This window comes from Myzus persicae, unplaced genomic scaffold, assembly GCF_001856785.1.
Source record: "Myzus persicae strain clone G006 unplaced genomic scaffold, MPER_G0061.0, whole genome shotgun sequence".
Lineage (NCBI taxonomy): Eukaryota > Metazoa > Arthropoda > Insecta > Hemiptera > Aphididae > Myzus > Myzus persicae.
In genome coordinates, this window is record NW_019104056.1 from 818,108 (window position 1) to 839,454 (window position 21,347).

A 21,347-nucleotide genomic window follows, 5' to 3' on the forward strand; every position below is an offset into this window, starting at 1 on the left:
ATCATATAATATATTATATATATTGCCATATCGGTGCTCAGAAAATATAATACTATATACGCTATTCGCACATCAATTTATCATGTGTTATCCCGGTAAAACAACGTGTCGTCCGCGATTGGTACGCCTGGTGAAGATTTAGCAGCTAAGAAATACATTTTACTTGTATACCATCATGCCGTAGCTATATAGCATTATACTATATCGACATTACCTTACACATCTATGTATGTGTAATATAATATATAGGTATATGTATAAAAACACGACTATATAAAAGTAGTTTATTGGACGTCTCTTTGTGGTCGATAGATCAAATCTTTAGTATGGCCGTATAGACTTTTTAAACTCTATAAGAGCTACGGAACAGGAAGCACTCGAATCGGGCATAAATAGTAATAAATTTACCGGTGACGGCCAAAGTCTACCGTCTGCTGCAGCGGAGACTGGTCAAACGAAGGAGTTGTTGGAAGAATATATAGGAAAAAAACGGTGAATACGTTAAAGAGGAAATTTACGACTCCGGGCTATCGAGTTTTGTCGGTTGGACAATTATACAGCTATAATTAACTTTTGTACAAAAATGTGAAACGTTCGACAAAAGTTTCAAAGTGCCGACGGGGGTAGAGCTTGAAATGTATAACCACCTGCAGGTTGTATTTAAGATAAACAGTCTCGCGGGACGCATTCCTAGCGATTTTTGCAAATGCCAAAAATATATAATTTAAACGTTATTATGTTTAAATTCGTCACTGAATATAATTTACGACAAACTTTCGGACGTAGCTTCAAGTATTTGTATACCGCAGTGCAATATATCATATCATAATATTATAATATACACTGCGTAGTCAACACTGCAGAACAATTGTCTATATAGTAGTACTGGTATAATACTGACATTGGTATAATAACGATGAATAATAGGTGCTTGTAGTCGGAAAAAGTTGGGCGAATATAAATAACGAGTTTACTTAATAAATAAACATAAAAAAACTGACCCTAGCAAGCTATTATAATAAATATTAATATATAATATGAATTATGATGAGTACTCTTCAGTCTGCAGTAGTATCAAAGGAAAAAGGACTCAGTCGATTTGTTTTACTTTTTAAATCAAATAATATTTATAGCCTTATACGTTTCAAGTATTTCAATGGTTTAATTAGGACCAAGTCAAGTCTTATCATTATTATCAGGGGGGTCTCTATCATTTTGTCACAAATGCACATATAGATAAATACATTTAAAAAAAGAATATTATGCAAGAATGCTTTTTACACAATTATATTTCGAGCAAAAATCATCACAATTAAGTATTATTTAAAAACAATAGTGTCCCCGTAATAGTTTGTTTATTTTTCTTAGCTACAGAATTACTTCATTTGCAAAATCCTTTAGAGCTATAAGTGAGTTAAATGTGAATTCATAACAGTTGATTCGCAGAATAATGACACTAGAGCTGGAGAAGTGATTCACTGCCAGTGGCGAGAAAATCTGATGAGAAAATTATTAAGTTGAAATTTACCTGAGATTCGGACATTTATTTATAGTTGATTTTTGAAAATGTTGTCTTGTAATAATCCTTTTTCGGATTATGCTTCTCGAGACAATGAATACATTGTTAAAATAATCAACCAGTATTGGTATATATATTATATACTCCGTCAAACCTCCCCCATATCATTACGCCACTGGAGTGTATATGTTTAAATGTCTTATTTATATACCTATACATTTTAATCTATACGTTTATTTATGACGATTATTTCAGAGTTATATCGGACCGGATTATTTGTACACCCGGTGGGGGGGGGGGGGAATGAAAAGAAACGGAATAATCAAGTGGAAACACGTTATTGGGCCGCGTCAGGTGTTACCTATACTACGATATAGATGAAGTTGATTGTAAGCATGCAGCCTATATATTTTGTGTTATGTTATATTTATACATAGGTATATATACGAGCTGTAGCATCTCGGAAACAAGTTTATTTGTCATTATAATCACGAGAAATATTATTGCGTTTTTTTTTTCTATAACTCACAGTGCAATAATATAATTATGTAACATATATAGTTCAGCTGTAATTTTCTTCGGGATGATGTGCAGGGTGCTGCCGAATATCTCGCAGTAGTTACACTTATTGCACCTACCTGTACAAACCGAAGTCGGTCGTAAATTGGACCGCGGACAGGAACACAAACATATATGAAGTGAGAGAGACAATAACGTCGGTGGTTTAGCGCTGGCGGCACCCTGCAGTACGTCGTGGCGACTGCGGTACTAGGAATGCCACCTGGGAGGTGAACAGGCCGACCTTCGACAGGCAGTAGACCGCCGCCGCCGCCGCCATCGCAGCAGCCGCCGCCGAGTGATGTCTTCATCTGCGCTCATCGAGAGCGCACGCCCGATCATTATTATATTATTATTATTATTATTATTATTATTATGTGTGTGCCTATACACGAATAAGACCCAACCCGGCATTTGGGTTATGTCTCAATATACCTGCGCGTACAACAACAACAACACCAACAACAATAATAATAAATATTGTAAATGTTAAATAATATATATTACACCTCGACGGCGGCGGTTCTATGTGTTATAAAATGTGCATTGTGCACCTTTAAATTATCGGCGATCGTTCTGCATGGAGTGTGTCAGCGAGTGTGTGTTGCACGCGATGTGGTTTTTAATTGAAACACTTATTGTTGTACATTATTTACCACATACGGTGTGTATAGACGGCGTTGTCTGCCGAGGGGAATGAGCAATAATATTATTGTCCTCGCCAATCGGAACCGAAGATGTCGCCCGCGATAAGTTAATTTATATAATTATATACGACGCTGTGCGTACAAATTATGACCATTTAATGGATAATATACCCAACGACTTTTAATATATACACCAAACTAATTATTACTGTCCGATGTTGTCTGTCGGTCAGGCACTTCTGCTACAGGTGGAAGGCAACAGACGAAAATAATAGGAATGAAAACAAAAAACGGCGCAACGCTCGAATGCGACGGCGTCGTTACAATTATAAGATGCCGAAAGGTATTTTTTTTTCGATTTATTACATCCATACGGAGAAAAAAAATTGTACGTAAACCGGCCGGACGCCGCCGCCGACGGGCTTTGTCGCGATGTCCTTTTCGGGCACACAATGAGAGAGAGATGAGATTTCGTCGGTTAATTAGTCGAGTTCGCTCTCCGGCGGCGGCACCCGTCGTGGTCGTCGTCGTCGATATACGACGACAATTTAAAATATATACATGTGCATATACGCGTTTAATACAGCTGCAGTATTCTATTTCTGGGCCGTCTGAGGAATCCGGAAATTTGCATTCGCTAATTAAACGACCGCATGCCGAAGCGTGTACTACCGCCGCAATCTATACATAATAATATATATATAATAAACATCTATATTATATTATATATATATAGACATAAACGATCGGAGCAGTTTGCCAAGAGTCGACCAGAGGGGCGGTCAGAAAGAGATTGAGAGGGAGTGAGGGAGAGAGAGACAGAGACAGAGAGACGCGGACAGAGCGTCGTATTGTAATAGAAGAAAACGTATTGTATGTAAAGAAAGAGGAGATAGATGTGAATGCGCGTGTGTCGCGTCTGGACTCTGGGCGGCCAAAACGAGGGGATTAAAATAATCCGCCGCCGCATAGCTCGTGACACTGTTGTTAACAGGCTTTCTCGATTTTTGTCCGCCGGCCGAGTTACGCACTGCACACGATCTACTTGCGCACAAATTGTCTTTTGTCCGCGCGTTGTGATATAAAAATATTATAATAATTATCGTTGGATCTCCGCCTCACACGTATATTTCATGTACGCACCCCACTCCCTGGGCCGCTGACCAGCACTCTTCTATAATATATAGGCCCGCCTTCACTCGACTCAGATTCCAAAACATATTGTGTTCGCGATAAAGCTCGTTTTCCGATCTTCGTTTGCCGCACCATAGGTACCTATATAGATAAGCACTCATGGTGCAGTTATACTATTATTATATTACGACTATAACGACGGACACAGACTATATTGTGCAGTATATATAACACATCTTAGATAGGCATATTATGTAGAATAATATAATATATTGTACTGCTGTATGCGCGTTGTGTAGTCAGTAGTCACTATTATTATTATTGTTCAATGCTATTATAGGACGACGGCTGAAATAGAATTTGAGATTTTCCTTTAATTTATATACCCTCGACCCGTGTCCGTTCTCATAGATTTATTTTAATTGAAATAATGAATGAATTTCGGCCGGCTTGGAGTTGTGCCCAAAACGTAAATTACATACAGCGTCTGGGGAACACAAATCTAATAAAATATGTCTTCTTCCAAACGGCGAGTAGATTATAATTCATAATCATATTTGTACCACAGTAATATACACCAATTGATTATTATTCACGCGCAACAAACCAGTATTTCGGTGGTTTTCAACAAATTTTTACGAATAATTTGTTGTCTTTGCTTTATTTACAGCCGACTGGATTTATGTCGAAACCAATACGACCATAATAATAATGATGTTTTTGTACGCTAATAAGCAGTAACACTTTTGGTGATGAGTTACGGCGTGTGGGTAAATAATAATGTAATATCACATTCTCGGTCTTCAGCGTTTACCGCGAATTCAGGGAGACAGGTGTTGTCATAATTTACATTGTTATAATATACGCAACGTGTCTTGTTTAGCCATCGTTATTATCGTCGAGGTATAATTAAACCGCGCGGTTCCATGGGTTAACCATGTTTGAAAAACATTTTAAATGCTTCTAAACACGATACCCATAACAATTTACATCCTGTATACCTACAACTATATATAGGTACGTGGGCACGATAGATCCGTCAAACTACGGCGGCGGCGTTGATTGGATTATTAAAAAAAATAAAAATGTTATTACTCTAACAGGAACTACAGTAGGGACTGGGGAGTCAGACACTTTCGTTTGGGGTTTGGCCTACCGATTTTTGGGCACACGTGCGTATTATACATGGTATATACGGTACTTTGGCAGCAAAGTTTTCGTATTATTTTTTATTTGAATTATTACTCATACCAGATTAAACACTGTATAAGTTATGACTTATGAGATTCAGTTGAAATTACCGTCGGCAGTGTATACATGTATGCATATAACTATATACCTACAACTGCAGCGACAGCAGCAGACACCGAATCAAAAGAGAAACATAATATAACGATTGCTGCCGACTGCGTATATTATAACTACGGGGGTGAACAGCAGGTGTTGGATATACGCGAAGAAAATAAAATATGTTGTTAACCATTATATAAGGATACATTTTTTTTTTCCCGAGCGGGAGTGTGTTTATTATAATTGAGTTGTTCGGCACGCCGCAGTCAATTTCCACAAGATATATTATCTTGTATTTTACGACGCGCGTATTACTGCACTAAGGTGGCATAAGAATTAAATAAAATAAAAAAAATTCTAACCGCACGGATTAAAATATTATTATTACGCGTATGCCGCCTAAATTATACGCGTCATACAGACGAATTTGAAATTATTTTTCGTCTACCCGTATACCTATGTAATTTATATTATTACGGTAGGCATAACCCGCGCCGCGTATAACACCTACCTAGTATACGAAGACGCAGCACCGCACAGTGCACACCTTAATAGCGCGATGGCGGCTACCCATATTATAGCTTACAAACGACGCCGTTCGCGAAACGATTATGAAAAATCACGCAACTGTGAATATCTGCACCGGATCGTCGGGGGTGCACGGTGGGGTGTGTCGTACATAATATACAATATATACGGGGTAGATATTATTATTATCGTGTTCCTTCGCGCGGGACGACAATATTGTAATATCTATATATACGTGTACGTTTCCTGCCGCTCGTATATTATATATAATATATATATATATACATAAAAATAAATTTTAACGTGTATATTATGCCGCTGCCGTATACAGCGGGCGTGTGATAGCGACGACGACGGTGCACAATGCCGCGCGTGAAGAGGATGTGCGCGCGTGGTCTTGGCGTGTACACGTTTAACGACAAGGCGTGTATACACCGTGTTCCTTTTGGTAATATATATAATACCTATAATATGTCGTCGTCGTCGACCGTCTGCAGTGGTGATCGTCGAGAGGGGTTCATTGTGTGCCACGCACTGTACGTATATTATAGTATGTAATATGTATATATATATATATATATATATATATAAATAATAAATGCGAGGACGGTTGTCGCCGACGATCGTCACGACAGGGCGTCCTTTGATGGGTACATGCACATATTATTATATTATATATTATGGACATATATATTATATACACGCCGGTGAGCACAATGTGCAGCGGCTGCTGCTGCTGCTGTACGGCACAGAGACGACGACGATTTTTTCTTCGGGGGTAGCCCACCCTCTCGGGTCAACCTCGTCGTAAATCGGATTACGCCGCCGCCGCATTGTCCGAACAACCGATGTACCGCGGTTTTATTGACCGAAATCGCTCACCGCAGCCCGGGTTTCTGCCATTATTTTTACGCTTTCGTAAAGGTACCTACATGCCGTCAACCGATTTATTCCACGACGATAGAGTTGAAGAGAAAAATACGACCACGTCATCTGCAGACGCGTTCCTTTTGTCTTGTTTCACTTCTTAACCACCCCGAAGCGCGGACCGCAAACGGCAATCGCTCCTCTCTCACACAATGAACATATACACATGTACAACACATTTATATTATATTGTATACAATAAATATTATATATATACCTACCTCCACACGGCTACACCTCGCATCAGTTGCAATACGTTCTGCAGTAGCCGACCGGCGATCGCCGAGACAAGACGTGACTGTGCGTCTCCGCCGCCGCCGCCCTTTATGTTTAGGTTTAATGCTCATAGTACATACGTACATATCATTCCATCGCCGATGTTGTTGTTCGTCTTGTCGATTTTGAAAAAGTTTTCCGGTTTGAGCAACTATAATATTTTGTTATCGCGCGACACATGGACACTCATATTTATGGTAAGTCAAAAATAATAAAAACAATTTCATTATACGAGTAGGATATATATAATAAAATTTACATTAAACATATTTAATGCTCTCTGACTAAACAGGTCGATTGTATATTATTAAAGTAATAATTATTGTATACGATTTTGTTTTATAACTTTTTTGCCGATGCGCTTTCGGCCATTCACATTTTTCTTATTTGTTATAACATATCACATACATAGGTATAAAGTATATGAATGTATTTATAGGTACCTACTCTATATACGTCTTACTTCAAAGCGAATTGTTTTATATTTTATTATACCTAGCCCCGATCTAATTATCAGACTGCGTTCGAATAAATCCATTAAACTGCCCACATTTGGATGGACTAGCTATTTTTTATTAGTATTAAATTATTGATGGAGTCGTTGGATTTGAATTTGCTCGGAGTCGTTAAATTCGGTACATTTTATACTGCACTACTACAATATACGAACTAATAGTGATAAAGGTTTGACGATAAATCTGTCATGTATGATAATTTACCTGCTGAATATTTATCGAAATCTAATTTAAAGATACCTCTATAATATATAATAGTACCTACGTATATATATATTATTTTTACTAATATATATAGGAATCATTTCAGTTAGTAATATAATATTAATAATAATAATAATAATAAAAAAAAAATTGATAAAAAAATACAAATATTTTATTTTTTTAAACATTTTTTTCCCAACCCACTGTGCACCGGTTACAAGCAATATAAATTATCGAACTTGTTTTTTCTTCTTTTCTTCTGAATCTGTCCGGAGCTCACAAACACTCACACACACACACACAAATACACACTTGGGTACATTACGTTGTTTGTTGAAGAACGGGAGAGAATCGGTTAGGACCGCGAAACAAGGTCGCGTGACAGTGAACGTATATATAATAATGTTCACAGGAAAATATTGCCTACACGGCTTGTATTTTGTTTTTTTTCATCTTTATATATATAATTTAATTTTTTTCTACCACTGGTACGACCGGTCGAATAAATCACTATATTTGTGCTTTGGTGCCCACTGATTGCGCCTTATGTACGAGCGCGAGCGCGCGCGTGTGTATGTGCTTCGATTGCGAGCTCTATTACAAGTGATTTATTGAACGAAATAATAGTAACACGAAAGGTATATATCTCACGAAATTTCCTCGGCCGCGTACACGCCTCGTAGGTTGTTTTTACTCCTCGGGTATTATATGTACACATACATATATTATGTATTGTGTATATATTATATACGATATAGTCGTTGGCTCGCGCAATCGCGTTTTATTATCTTTCGTTTAATTTATTATTGTTTGAAAAAAAAAACCTTCTTTAATTGGCGGATCTCTCATCCCATGACTCCGGCGGCGTGACGAGTGTATACATTATATGCGTATAACATTTATATACATATATACATGCTCACATATTATACACGTTGGACGACGGTTAATTGGTCCGTTATACGTCAGAGTGTGCGCGTCTGTGCAGTCCGTGTGTGAACGGTGTTCCTGTGACTTCAATGCGTCACCAAATTATTGTGTTCGTATTATAGATAGGTACGCACATTTTAATAATATTGTACAACTGCAATAATATACCTGTATTACACTATAAATACAAGATGTCAGTCGGTAAATGTTATTATGCCATGTAACATGGCATCATGCGATGACGGAGACGACTATATAATATTATTATATCGCTGTGCCAGGAGGATTGAGGGGAACCACTGGACCGACGGAGTTAATGATGACATTACCGCGCGCCGAATCGTGACTGTATATACGAGAAGAATATATCGTATCTCGGGCGTACCGTGTATATATATATAAATATATAATAATATAATATTGTAGAGGTGGTTTACTGGTTTGGGGCCGAACCGATACTCTGTGTTATTCTTCTTCTTCTCTGGTGCAGCTGCAACAATTCGTGGTGGAATGGCCCCGCCGCCGGTCTATTGAGATTGCTATATTATACCTACGTGTTCCTTTCAACGTTGTAACACCAATTTTCTCGTTTAATATAACCGCGCAAGAGCATGATCTCTCCCCCCCCCCCCCCCGGAGCATATAGCGCGCGCGGGCGTGTGTATGTGTATATACATATATACATTGTATATATACACACACTCCTCCCGAACGATGACCGTTAGGGAGGGGGGTGAAGGTGGCTTAAGATAGTATGTATATATACTATGTTTTTATTTATTTTTTTTACGCGTGTAAGTATATATATTATACCTCCAAACAAAAGGCCGCCTCCGGTCGTCCGCCTGCTCCACTGACGGGGAGGAGGAGGGATTGAGGAACGATGAAGACATTAAAAAACCATCAGACCGCGAAGCGCGCACCGAAAATCCGTTTTTATCGGGTTGATTACACAAACACAATATAAATTGTGAGGAACTGCGGCTGCGGCTGCGGCGGCGGCATAATTACTTGTTTGGTGCGCAGTGTTTATACCCCACGGTACGCGCTCCGCCGCGCACAATATAATGCATAATAAAATAATGTATAAATATTACATACACTGCAAGTTACATAGTATATAATATATATATATTATACACTGTGAATACCGAATCGTACAATAATGTGAATACGAGAGAGATGCACGTCGATACCCGCCGAGAAGTGTTTACGGAAGCGTAACCCCGAACAGTATAATATAATATTATATTATATATTTGTCGGGGTCTTTACGAGAGCCGCCGCCTCAGAAAACGCTACCGGCATTTATAGGAATTGGTACCGGCTTATATATTATATTATATTATATGTGTATACAATATAAGTACCTACCTACATAATACATACTCGAAACAAGCATTTTCTTTGCGTGACACGGACCGCAACGTCGCGTTTCCCGCGAGCTCGCGAGCACACACACACGCGCGCGTTAAATATTACATAAGGTATATATATATATATGTATACTTTACGAGCTCTGCTATCCTATATTACATCGTCGACTGTAGCAGCTGGCCCTTTCCCCTGGCTGCGGTCGCGGAGCTCTCTTTTTTACGGTCTCCTCATCGTGTCTTACCCTCAATTAAAGGCATTATCCGTGCACGACGTTTGTGCGTATACATCTATATACATATATATGTAACGAACTGGTCTCGAAAATGTATTTTATACGTACCTATGTATTACAACGCGCGGCCATTATTATCTACATAGGTACTCGCGGCGATCATAATATTATTATTATTATTATTATTATTATTATTATTACCGTCGTAGTTGTTGTTGATGTTGTGGCAGTGAACCTATATATCCTCCATCTTTACCGGATAATTTCTTCCCACCGCCGATGTAATAATAATACCGCATAATCCTTATACATAATCATTATAGCGATCCGATACGTATTTCGATATTGTACATTTTTCTCCCCTCATCATACCTCGTATATATCAATATAATATCATCATAACGCCGGCGTATACCATAGATACTGCAGTTTCATATACGAGTAATTTATATTAAATATTATATCCATAGGTACTATACCTACGTTTATACACGGCAAAGAGAATTAAAAACGAAATTATTGCGAGAGATGGCTCATTATAGACTTAAAAAAAGTAATTTTAAAAGTGTTTTAGAAAATTAAGATTTAAACCAACATGGTTTGTTCAATTAATATACGAAAATTAATTTGTTCGAACGTGCAACTGATATGTCGGCCGAAAAGAACATTGTTTACGGTGCAGTTCTTGTTTTTTTCGATGACTAAACTAAATAAAATTTACACGCTCATAATATAGTAAAAACAAACTCATGTTATGACTGCTAAATTAGTATATATATAGGTACCGACAATGATTGGTGCTATTGTTTCGTTCATATTGAGAGTTTTATGTCATACAAATATGTAAAAAGGCGTCGCTTTATAGGTCGTTTAATATTCGTTCGGATAAATTCGAGTAGGACTAATAATATATTTAAAAATTATCCATCGGTGTATGTATTCGTATATACTATCGTATATTATTATATTCATTCCGCAAACGTCTGCAGTCACGTGCGTTTAAATCCCGATTAATAATTCGTACTAGTACCTAAGTGTAATATGTAAGCTAGTACACTCACCTAACCTGATAATTCGCGCGAACACGTGCGAATGGCCGCGGTCTTTGTGGCCGGGGGGCACCTCGTCGTACATAATGATTATGTTATAATATAATAATGTTTTATCGAATCGTTTGTTCGCGTCCGTACGATTACCGCCATTTTGTTTTTTCGTCCGCTTCTATTAATGAATTAATGTGTACGCGTACACCCGAGATCCATCCGCATCGTATTAAAATGAGGTCGGATTTTAACCCGACGCTCATTGTGTTGTGTAATAGGTTACCTATATATATATATATATGTACTCGGTGGAAGCGCTGTTAAGTAATGCGATATTAAAGACGCAAAAATAATACATAGCTTGGTATATATATACAGTGTATAATTATATGTGTTTAAAACATAATGCGTTTTAATTCATATACATAATATATATACCTGCTATGTGTATATAATAGTAATAAATTAACAAAACCGTCAAAATTGATTAAAAATGTCTCGGTGTTTGCTCTAATGTTTTTAATGAGATCCGTCGCAAGACACTTAGCTATAGCTGCATAAAATATATAGTGAGATTGTATACCTCCGTTTTAATAATATGCTTTTACATTAAGTTTGTAGACGGTATACGTGCATATTGTCTTGCATTGTTTCTCGTAAGGACCGAAGTATTATTTTAATTATAATTATGTTTTAATTTTAACGTTCTCTGCCCCTAACTTGTATTAACCCGTAATTATATATTATGTGATACGATTTGAAAGGACCCTTCATTGGCCTAACCTGGCCATTGCGCGTAATGAGGTAGTCTTTATAATATAATATGCCGAGTTTGGCTTTTCAATCGCATTGAGTAAATGGTTAGTTACGTATATTATTACGTACTATACAGCATTATAGAAACATACTATAATAATCGGTTGAGTATAATTATATTTGATTGAAACAAATGGATTAAAAGGAATATATATTATAATATATAGCTATAGATTTTCGTGTATTTTCTAAGCGAATATAATGTCATTGGAAGCGCACATCAACATCGACAATAATTACGACCTCGAACCGAAACACAATCGGCGGTAGATACCTATAGCCTACAGGTACATGATGCACGTGAATCGTTGTTTGAAGGACATCTCAGTATATTGAATACGTCGGTTTGATATATATATTATGTATGTTGCGCCACACGTCGAATTTTCCGTCGGATCGTTTCATGAAAACCAACTTATTAGTATTTAGTTATTATGAACAACGTTTTATATTACACGCGCATAATACATTTTTATATTATATATATATATAATTTGTGTGGCATGCACTGTGCATCAGCAGAGTTGGAGGAGGTGCAGCGTTTTGCACTCGCGCTAGTATTATAGTATGCTGTACCTCCGGTGAAACAACTACGATTTAAATGCCGCAGCTTGCATTATACTATTATTTAATAAGAAACGCGTCGCTTGTTTTCTAAATAGTCATTTCGACGATTTATACGTGCCCTCCGGGGTCTCGCCGAGTTCTGCAGTGTATATACACCTAATACCTATGTATATATGTATTACTTTCATAAATGTATAATATATCTGTTTGTGCACGTCCGCGGGATCCGCCGACTTAGCATAAGTGCGTAGGCTAAAAAGAAGAAAAAAATAAAACGAAACGATAAACACGAAACCGCAACGTGTTAAACACAAACAATGGGACTATGCTGCTGCAGCGCGCGCTCGCTTAAATTTTTCGTTGTTTTTAAATCATGATAAATTGACCTTTTGTTTTTTGGTATTTTGTGCGTGTGTAGGAAGAAGACGATTATCAGTGGTGGACCGAGGAGGACCTGTGGAAGTTTCCCCCGCCGCCTCCCCGTCCACCGTTCCTGGAGCCCCCTTATCCGGACGGCCTGACCACTTGCGACCTGTGCACATGGGCCCTACAACCTCTAGACGGCACTGACAACGGTGAGTGTTTTAAACGGCTATTGTGCCGCTCATTGTATTATTTTAACGTTCTTTTGTTTTGTTTTAACCGGGTCTGCCATATATATAAATATATAATAATATATAATATATACTATATACTTGTAAATTGTGTATCGTAGGTACCCCCTCCCCCCATTATATGACCACCGACTGAGGCATGTCTCCCCCCCCCCACACACACGCACACATACTTCGTTCACGGCCGGGCGATGGTTCGAGTGCACACTGCACCGTCGTCCGGTAATGATTTTCGTTTTCACGCGTCTGATTGCAATCGAAATAATATGGTAAGATTCGCTTTGCGTTCCCCGCATTATTATAAGCCCCGCGTTCGTGTCGTCTCTGCAGCCTGAGCAAGCACCTCCTCTTTAACGACGAAGTCCAAATCACGAATGTTTTATTTATTTATCTACTTTTATTTCTCTCCTTCTCCGTTTATCCATCTCTCTCGCAGCCGCCGTGCGCATCTGAAATAGTTTTCAGCCGGGCCTAGCCGTACAGAAATATACGTTTAAGGGATATACGCCCAACAGGAAATTGCTCGTTGGCTGCTATCCAATTCCGATAAATTAAACGATGACAATTGGCTCGTATCACCAAAGTTTTCATTATGTTTGCTCTCTCGACGTGATCTTAAGTGGAGGACCGCTCTATTTGGATATTTTTAGACGATAATAATAACATTTCCGCACCAAAGTCAACGGCAGTTAAAATGGCTAATTAGACGTGTAATATAAATTTTCTTTGGAATTTGGATACATCGTTCTCAATAAAGTTCTATAGTTTATATATAGATTAATATTTTTAAGATGATGATTTCATTTTATTGTGTTTTCATTTAATCTTTGCTTTAATATCTTTAAATTTCTATCATAATAAACCAATAACATATACATTTTAACAGTTAATCTTGAATAACATTTTGGCTAAACTTAATATTTTGTGTGCACGGTACACCTACTTATTAGTTATTACTACTTGACTTATTCTATCGGGGTTTCAAGTTTCTAACATGCATACAAATTCTTCATCGCATTTTGTTTCTAAATCAGTCGCTGTATTAATTATTATAATTATGTATATGAATATTTAAAATAATTAAAAATGTTAACGTATTGGATGGCTTTTTTAATTCACATCTTTTAAGTTATGGAAAAATCTCCTATTTCTCAAACCCACTTTTATAAAATTAATAACTACCCAGGTAGAGATTGTGTATTTTCTGAAAAACATAAAAAATTAAAATAGCAGTAATTGAGCTTATGAAAACGTGACATGTCTTTAATAAGCACTTACCTACATCGGATATCTATATAATATGAGCATTATAGATGCTGGCGTTTAACAAGACTAAATCACGCCAGACATAACTAAGAAAAATTGAAGTTTGGACAACGAAGGATCATTGCTTGAGTGCATATAGTAACTATCAATAACTATGTACGTTTTCGTACACGATAATAATATACCGTCGAAACACAATGCACAGAAAACGATTTAGCAAGCTCTTTGCGTGTGTCCGTGTACACGCATGCATATATATTATATTATACGTATGCGATTAACTGCAGCAGTGTTGGATGTGTCTAAACGTAATACTCACACATATATATATATATAGAGTTATATACTAAACTAATGGCTTCATTCAACGGTGCTTTTGTTCGTATACGTGATCTCGTTCGCGGCTTGAGCGATTTTGCATTCCATCGACACGTGCCATTAAAACGGCAACAAATCACCGGCCTAATGACTTTCTAGTCGACGTCAAAGTGTAGTGCGTATATATAAAACAGACAGTATACACAGTCGAGAGCGTGTGTAGGTACCGTATGCGTTAAATATACTGCCGCCTCGGAGAGAGTTCGGACTGCAGAACATTGATTGCAACCGACACGATATTATTATACGTACGTCCAACCGATCGACGGGACAACGGGAGGTATTCCGCTGAAAGTAATTCCCATAAACTGATACACCGTGATGCACACTAAAATATAATATGATATAATAATAATAATAATAATAATAATAATAATAATAATAATATTAACACCTAATATATTGAAAATGTGTGATGTAATGTGCACCTAAAAATAATATATGCATAATTTATACAAACTTAAATACCTTTATTCGTTGTACCTACGTGTTGTACCTATACTTACTTACAATTATTCACTATCGACATAGTCCAATATAGGTATATAATAATATGTTATTATATGTTTCTGCAAACATTTTTCACGGTAACCTCAGTATACGGTGTATTCAGCGGGGTAAAGGTCAAAGAGGGGGTCCCCCACACTTGACTTTGAGTGGCACATTATTGCAGGGGATTGAAAAATAAGGTACTTATTCTATTAATTTGTTTGTGATAGGTATCTACATTAAATTTGCTTAATGGTGGCAAATTTGTAAACACGGCAATGAGTAAATCCTATATTATGTATTTCGGGTAGTCCAGCGATCGGCATCTCGTTAAAATGCAATAGTATATATTATTAAATATACTTGTTATATATTATGGGTACGCGTCTCAGTATTATATCGCTTACATCGCGCCGCAGACTTTTTTATGTCTCGGCCCACACGACGACGAGCGCAAACAAAATAATTAAATTTCCGTGTTGAAAAAATAAACATACACTGGTCAAACCCACTCTAGTACAAATTTCCGAAACGAAAACATTTCGGATGTCGACGACGATCGAAGCGTCTACCTTTATATTATATCGACTACCTGCAGAAGTCGCATCCGAGTAATTTGTATTCAACTACCATAAACTTGTTCTTGTATTATTATTTTATATTATACTTCGACGGACGCGTTAGAAACACGTAGCCGAGAACAGATTACCCGACGATATATAATAGATTTAACTATATAGTGTATACATAATAATACGTATATATATATGTACACCTAGTACTTATAGATTATGTAATATAATAAAGGTGGCAGTGTGGCACACGTTTAAAAACTTTGGAAGCAATGAAATGCTGTGGATATAAATATATAATATTACTATGGTAAAAATGCACAGCGCGCGAACGGTTTAATATTATATGATATTATATATATATATACATAAACACGCGCTCGACCTCTGTCCATTAATATCGATTATGTGGAAACACAAGAAACACCTCGTTTAAGTAATTCTTATGGATTCGAATTTAATGTTTATTTTATTTGAAATAACGACTAGGTTTTCGTTTTTATATCTCAATTTCGTTGGATATTTAAATAAATTCTCGTTTTCATTTGCATTAAATAAAATATGCGACTTTTGATATAGCTGCCAACAGCAGTTATTATTATTATCAATATAATAGTACCCATATATTAATACCCCAGTACATATATTACATACAGTTGCGATATAATTTGAATGTTCGGTTCTATCGACGTGCATTAGCCGCAGGTATGTTTATAATCATATAATATAATGTACACTTAACACTTACGTGTTCGAGACAGTTTGGCTAAGGTGGATTTTTCGTTTCTGGGAATCGTACGACGTTATAACACAGCCGAGACCTGCAAGTCGTACATCCAAACGCTAATGCTTTATAGTTGTCGTATATACACAAGTACACAACACACGAATCCCCGGACGTTTGGGAATATCTGACGGCTTTATTATATAATTATATAGTTATTTTAGTATGTATAGTATACGGCACGACGAGCATTACGCAGAAAACCTGGATTTTGGCATGAAAACCAGACCACTATAATATATATCTCTCTGGTCCCGCTCCCGATTACAGGGTGCTAGCACTCATATACGACACACACACACACACTGTAGCAAACTATTATAAGTATACCGCACGGGGACGAGGTGAGCGTTAGAGAGGAAAACATTAATCACGTCACTTTTAACACGTCTCCCGCGGTATATATATATATACAATATATATATATTATTATATATCTATAATATCGCGTCTGCTGAGTAATTTTTTTGTTTGCCGAAAACCAGAATGGCGTTATACGTACAACGAATATATATATATATAAACCTATATAATATATGCCGACACAGCCCAAAGGAGCTTATGATTTGTGTATGTTATGCGCCGCAGACGTTTAACACCGACGACAAAATGAGTTGTTACAATCAGAGCCGCCGGAAAGAGGTGTAACTATCCATATTATTATATTATATACGCGTGGTCCGCGAGCAGCATAAATACCGCAGGTACTGCCAGCCGTACGTCCTTACGGATGGTTATTATTATTTTTTTACCCGTCGCGCTCAAAACCGGACCCGCTCCTGGATTGGATAATGACGGTTCGAAAACGATCGTAATGAATGGGTTCTTATCACCGTCATGGGCGAAAATATCACGTTCCCCCCGGAACGCTGTGCAGCAACGGTGATGGCGGCGTCGGATCTAAACATATTACATAGGTATAGGTACACCCAATAATACACGTACGTATTATATTATACCAACTATATATAGCTATATCTGTGTGTAATACATCTCCACGTCACGTTCGTTATATGCACGCGGACGTCTGTGGGGCGGCGGGGGAGTGGTCGGGGGTGGTGGGTGATGGGAGGGAGAGAGGCAACGAAAAAAAAAAATAACCAACCAACGGATTTTTAATTTAGCTATCAGTTGATACAATATCTTTGACAGGTATAATTATGGATAGCCGACAGAGACGGGTTCGTGTGTCTGCGTGAGTATGTGTGTGCGTGTGTGTGTGTGTGGATCCATGACATTTAATTAAAATATATATCAGCAGTGTTAGTTACATATGGAGAGGAAAAGTATTATGTACACTGCCTAGGTACCTATATAGCTGCTTTATAATAGCCTCGGGTCTTATGGGCGCGGGATGTGTTTTGTTCGGCCCGAACAGCTCGGGAACAAAGACCTGAAAAAAGGATGTCATTTTTTTTTCTTACACTCTCGTCAGTGCACAACGTTATCATCATTATTATTACTATGACGACGGTGGCGATGACGCTGTCCGCTCTATAAGAAAAAGCGCCCGTCGATCAACGAATCCAATCCCGCGATGAGATCGATTCCAATTCGTCATCGGTGCCGCGCATTCCACTCGGAAAATCCGGCTGAAACATAATCATCTTCACACAACTGTATTATTATAATATATGACCCTGTCAACACTACGCAATCATATTATATATTTACATATCTACGGGTTTATAAAAAGAAATTTAATTGTGATTCGGTGGACTGCACGATATTATTACGTAGCGAGAAAGATGATTTTTTCCAAGATAAAAATATATAATATAAGACACCGAACACCGTTTAATATATATATATATATGTAAAAAAAAATATGAATATTAATTATTCCTAGAAGATTCTATACTCGTGCGTAAAAAAATATACCGAATGCTGACGATTATCCGTGAACGATTTCTTGTCGATCTCGTTCGTATTCTCCGTCAACGAGAAATGACGGTAATTTGAAACTCACCTGAGGTGTACGCGCAGCAGCTGAATTCCGTTGTGTGCGTGTTGTGCTTACCGCCAATATTTACATATTTACGGTCCGAAAACCTTTTCAACTGTACAAACAAGACGACGTACCGTGGTGCTCTCCAAAATCTCGTGTGTATTGGTTTACCTGCAGCAGTTCATTGAAGCCGTATGGGAAAAAATAAATAAAAATAAGCAAGTAAAACGAGTGGAAACAAGTGTCTCCCTGTGCGTAAAACCCGAATCCACGGGGAGAGCTCGTTAGAGATCACACAAACGACGGCGGCAGTGGCGGTGATGAAAAACCGGCTTCGGAAATATTATAATTTACGGTCTTCTCCGAGTCTATACTGCCGAAAAATAAAAAAATAAAACGACTCGAACAATGTTTAAATAAAAACAAATACAAAACACACAAAAGGTCATCGAATATGGACACGTATAAATCGTCAACGAAATTCAAGAAATGTTTCATACCTCGTGGCCGCCTCATCGGCTGGTAGGTACAACCAACTTCTTATACACCGTGATTATAGACTGTGATAATCGCTGGGAAAACAAAACACGCGTACAATACATATTTTACATCACGAGAGATTATTAATAAAAGTGTTTTTTAATACTTTGAAACGGTGACGTTATAATATTCATTTTTTCCTTACACCCCAGCCCAATAATTAAATTCGATTTTTAGAACATGACAATACATACATTTTAAGTAAACACGAAAACTATGAGCTAATTAATATTAATTGAGTTTACCTAGTCATTTTACAAAAATTATTTTTTAATTTCTAAATGCCTTTAAATCAATATTTAAATCTCATTCAAGTATAAAATATCTGATTGTTATCAATTCTAGTCTTTTTAATAATTAATCTGACATTATTTTTGTGTAATACACAATATTACTATATATTTTACCATTTTTACCCTGTACGCGTGTGAAAAGTATTCAAAATCAAAATTCATATCAAGCGGAATAGCTTACGTGTTAGGTGCATGTATACATATATTATATGGTGAAACTGTTATATGCGAGTTTCTGCAGTAATCGCGACGGAATTGAATTAAAAAAAAAAAAAAAAAACAACTTACAAACTTCCATATTTTGTTCTGTGTGTAGTAATTGTGTACTTCAGATCTGACAATTATAATGTTTTTGTACTCCAGATTACATACCTACAATACAAGCAGTATACATACATTTATGATAATAGTTTCTCAGGAGGCACATAATTGCTTTTCCAACAGTCGGCGGAGTGAGTGCCGCCTAATGTCGAAATATTATTAAAAGCGCGGCGTTAATTGCACAAAAATCGAATTTATTATCAGGTACTTATATTATATAGGTACGATATACACGCGTACCTATAGGTTACGTACACATTTGATGATATAGAAATATGTTTCCAAAGTAATTAATTATGCAAAAATATTCAACCCAAACTTCATTTAGCAGCGTGTTTTATATCAAATTAAATCGAGTGCAATTTCGGCTAGGCATATTTGCGATTATCGATTATTCCAATCAAATATGCAAATTTATAAATTACGGGGTCCAAATAATCGTAAACATTAAACATAGTTTAGGACTTAAACATTTGCATAACTGTTCGCATGACCGTGGCGGGCTTATCGGTTTATATATACAACAAATAACAGCGCCGTGGATGTTCATATTATAATATAACGTACATATTATATAGGGTATATATAATATTAGAGTGTATACAACAGTAATATTTTAGCATATTATTATTATTTTATTTTAACCTCGATATTTGTTTTTGGAGCATGTGATTTCGATACGCTTCAACTGGAAAATTAGATTTTTCATTCGTTAACGTTTGTTGAAACTTTTAAAAATTAATATTTTATCATTTAATTAAATAATAAATATCTTTAAGATGATCGTAGCCTGTCGTGAAATCATTTGTTTATTTTTAATTCCGTAAGATGATAATTTAAAATAAGAAACTATCGTACACAAGGATGATGCTGCAGTTGCGGGAGACTAATTATATTCCGCCGTTAAGGCCGATAAAGTTCCGAAACAAAGTTTCTAGTGAACATCAGTTAAGATCGTTAATCCGTCTGGGAAATATTCAGTTCATTTTAAATCACTATATATATATACATAATCGCATGGTTAAGTATAGTGAACGAATGCACGCTATGTTTTAATTAAATTATAAAAACAATGAATTTTGAGACGACAGCTGATCGACGTATAACGTGTAACGCATTATAAATAATTATAATATATCTATCAACTAGGTAATTATTACTGTATTATTATCGTGCTATAGCCGCGATAGAATTAGAAATGAAAACAAACACGTCATACATCATATTATATAGGTATCTATAATATATATACACGAGTACCTATATAGGTGGTACGTAAACGATTTAAATTTCGGCAGTTAATTATATCAAATATAATATACGGGTTTATCGGATTTTCGTGTGCAGCCAATATAATATAATAATATAATAATATGAAAACCTCGGTTGATGAACTTTGGTGCAATTTTTCGTCGGTATGGATACGTCATGACATATACGTTATTATTGCATACATATATATTATATGTTATATATTTATAAATATTAACCGTTTCCACGTCATCGCGGTTGTGTGTACGTGTGCTCATTCGGCAACGGCCGGGCGATTCCATTGCAGCCTTCAACGAGTGTCAGCAAA

At 36.7% G+C, this 21,347-nt stretch overlaps 1 protein-coding gene across 1 annotated transcript in view; it reads left to right on the plus strand.

Annotated features, from left to right (window-relative positions):
* LOC111038144 overlaps positions 1-21,347 on the plus strand; it is a 52,604-nt gene that overhangs the window by 23,472 nt on the left and 7,785 nt on the right. The window contains exon 3 of the mRNA XM_022321114.1: positions 12,982-13,138. Within this exon, the coding sequence (XP_022176806.1) occupies positions 12,982-13,138 (157 nt within the window). The remainder of the gene's footprint in view (positions 1-12,981; positions 13,139-21,347) is intronic.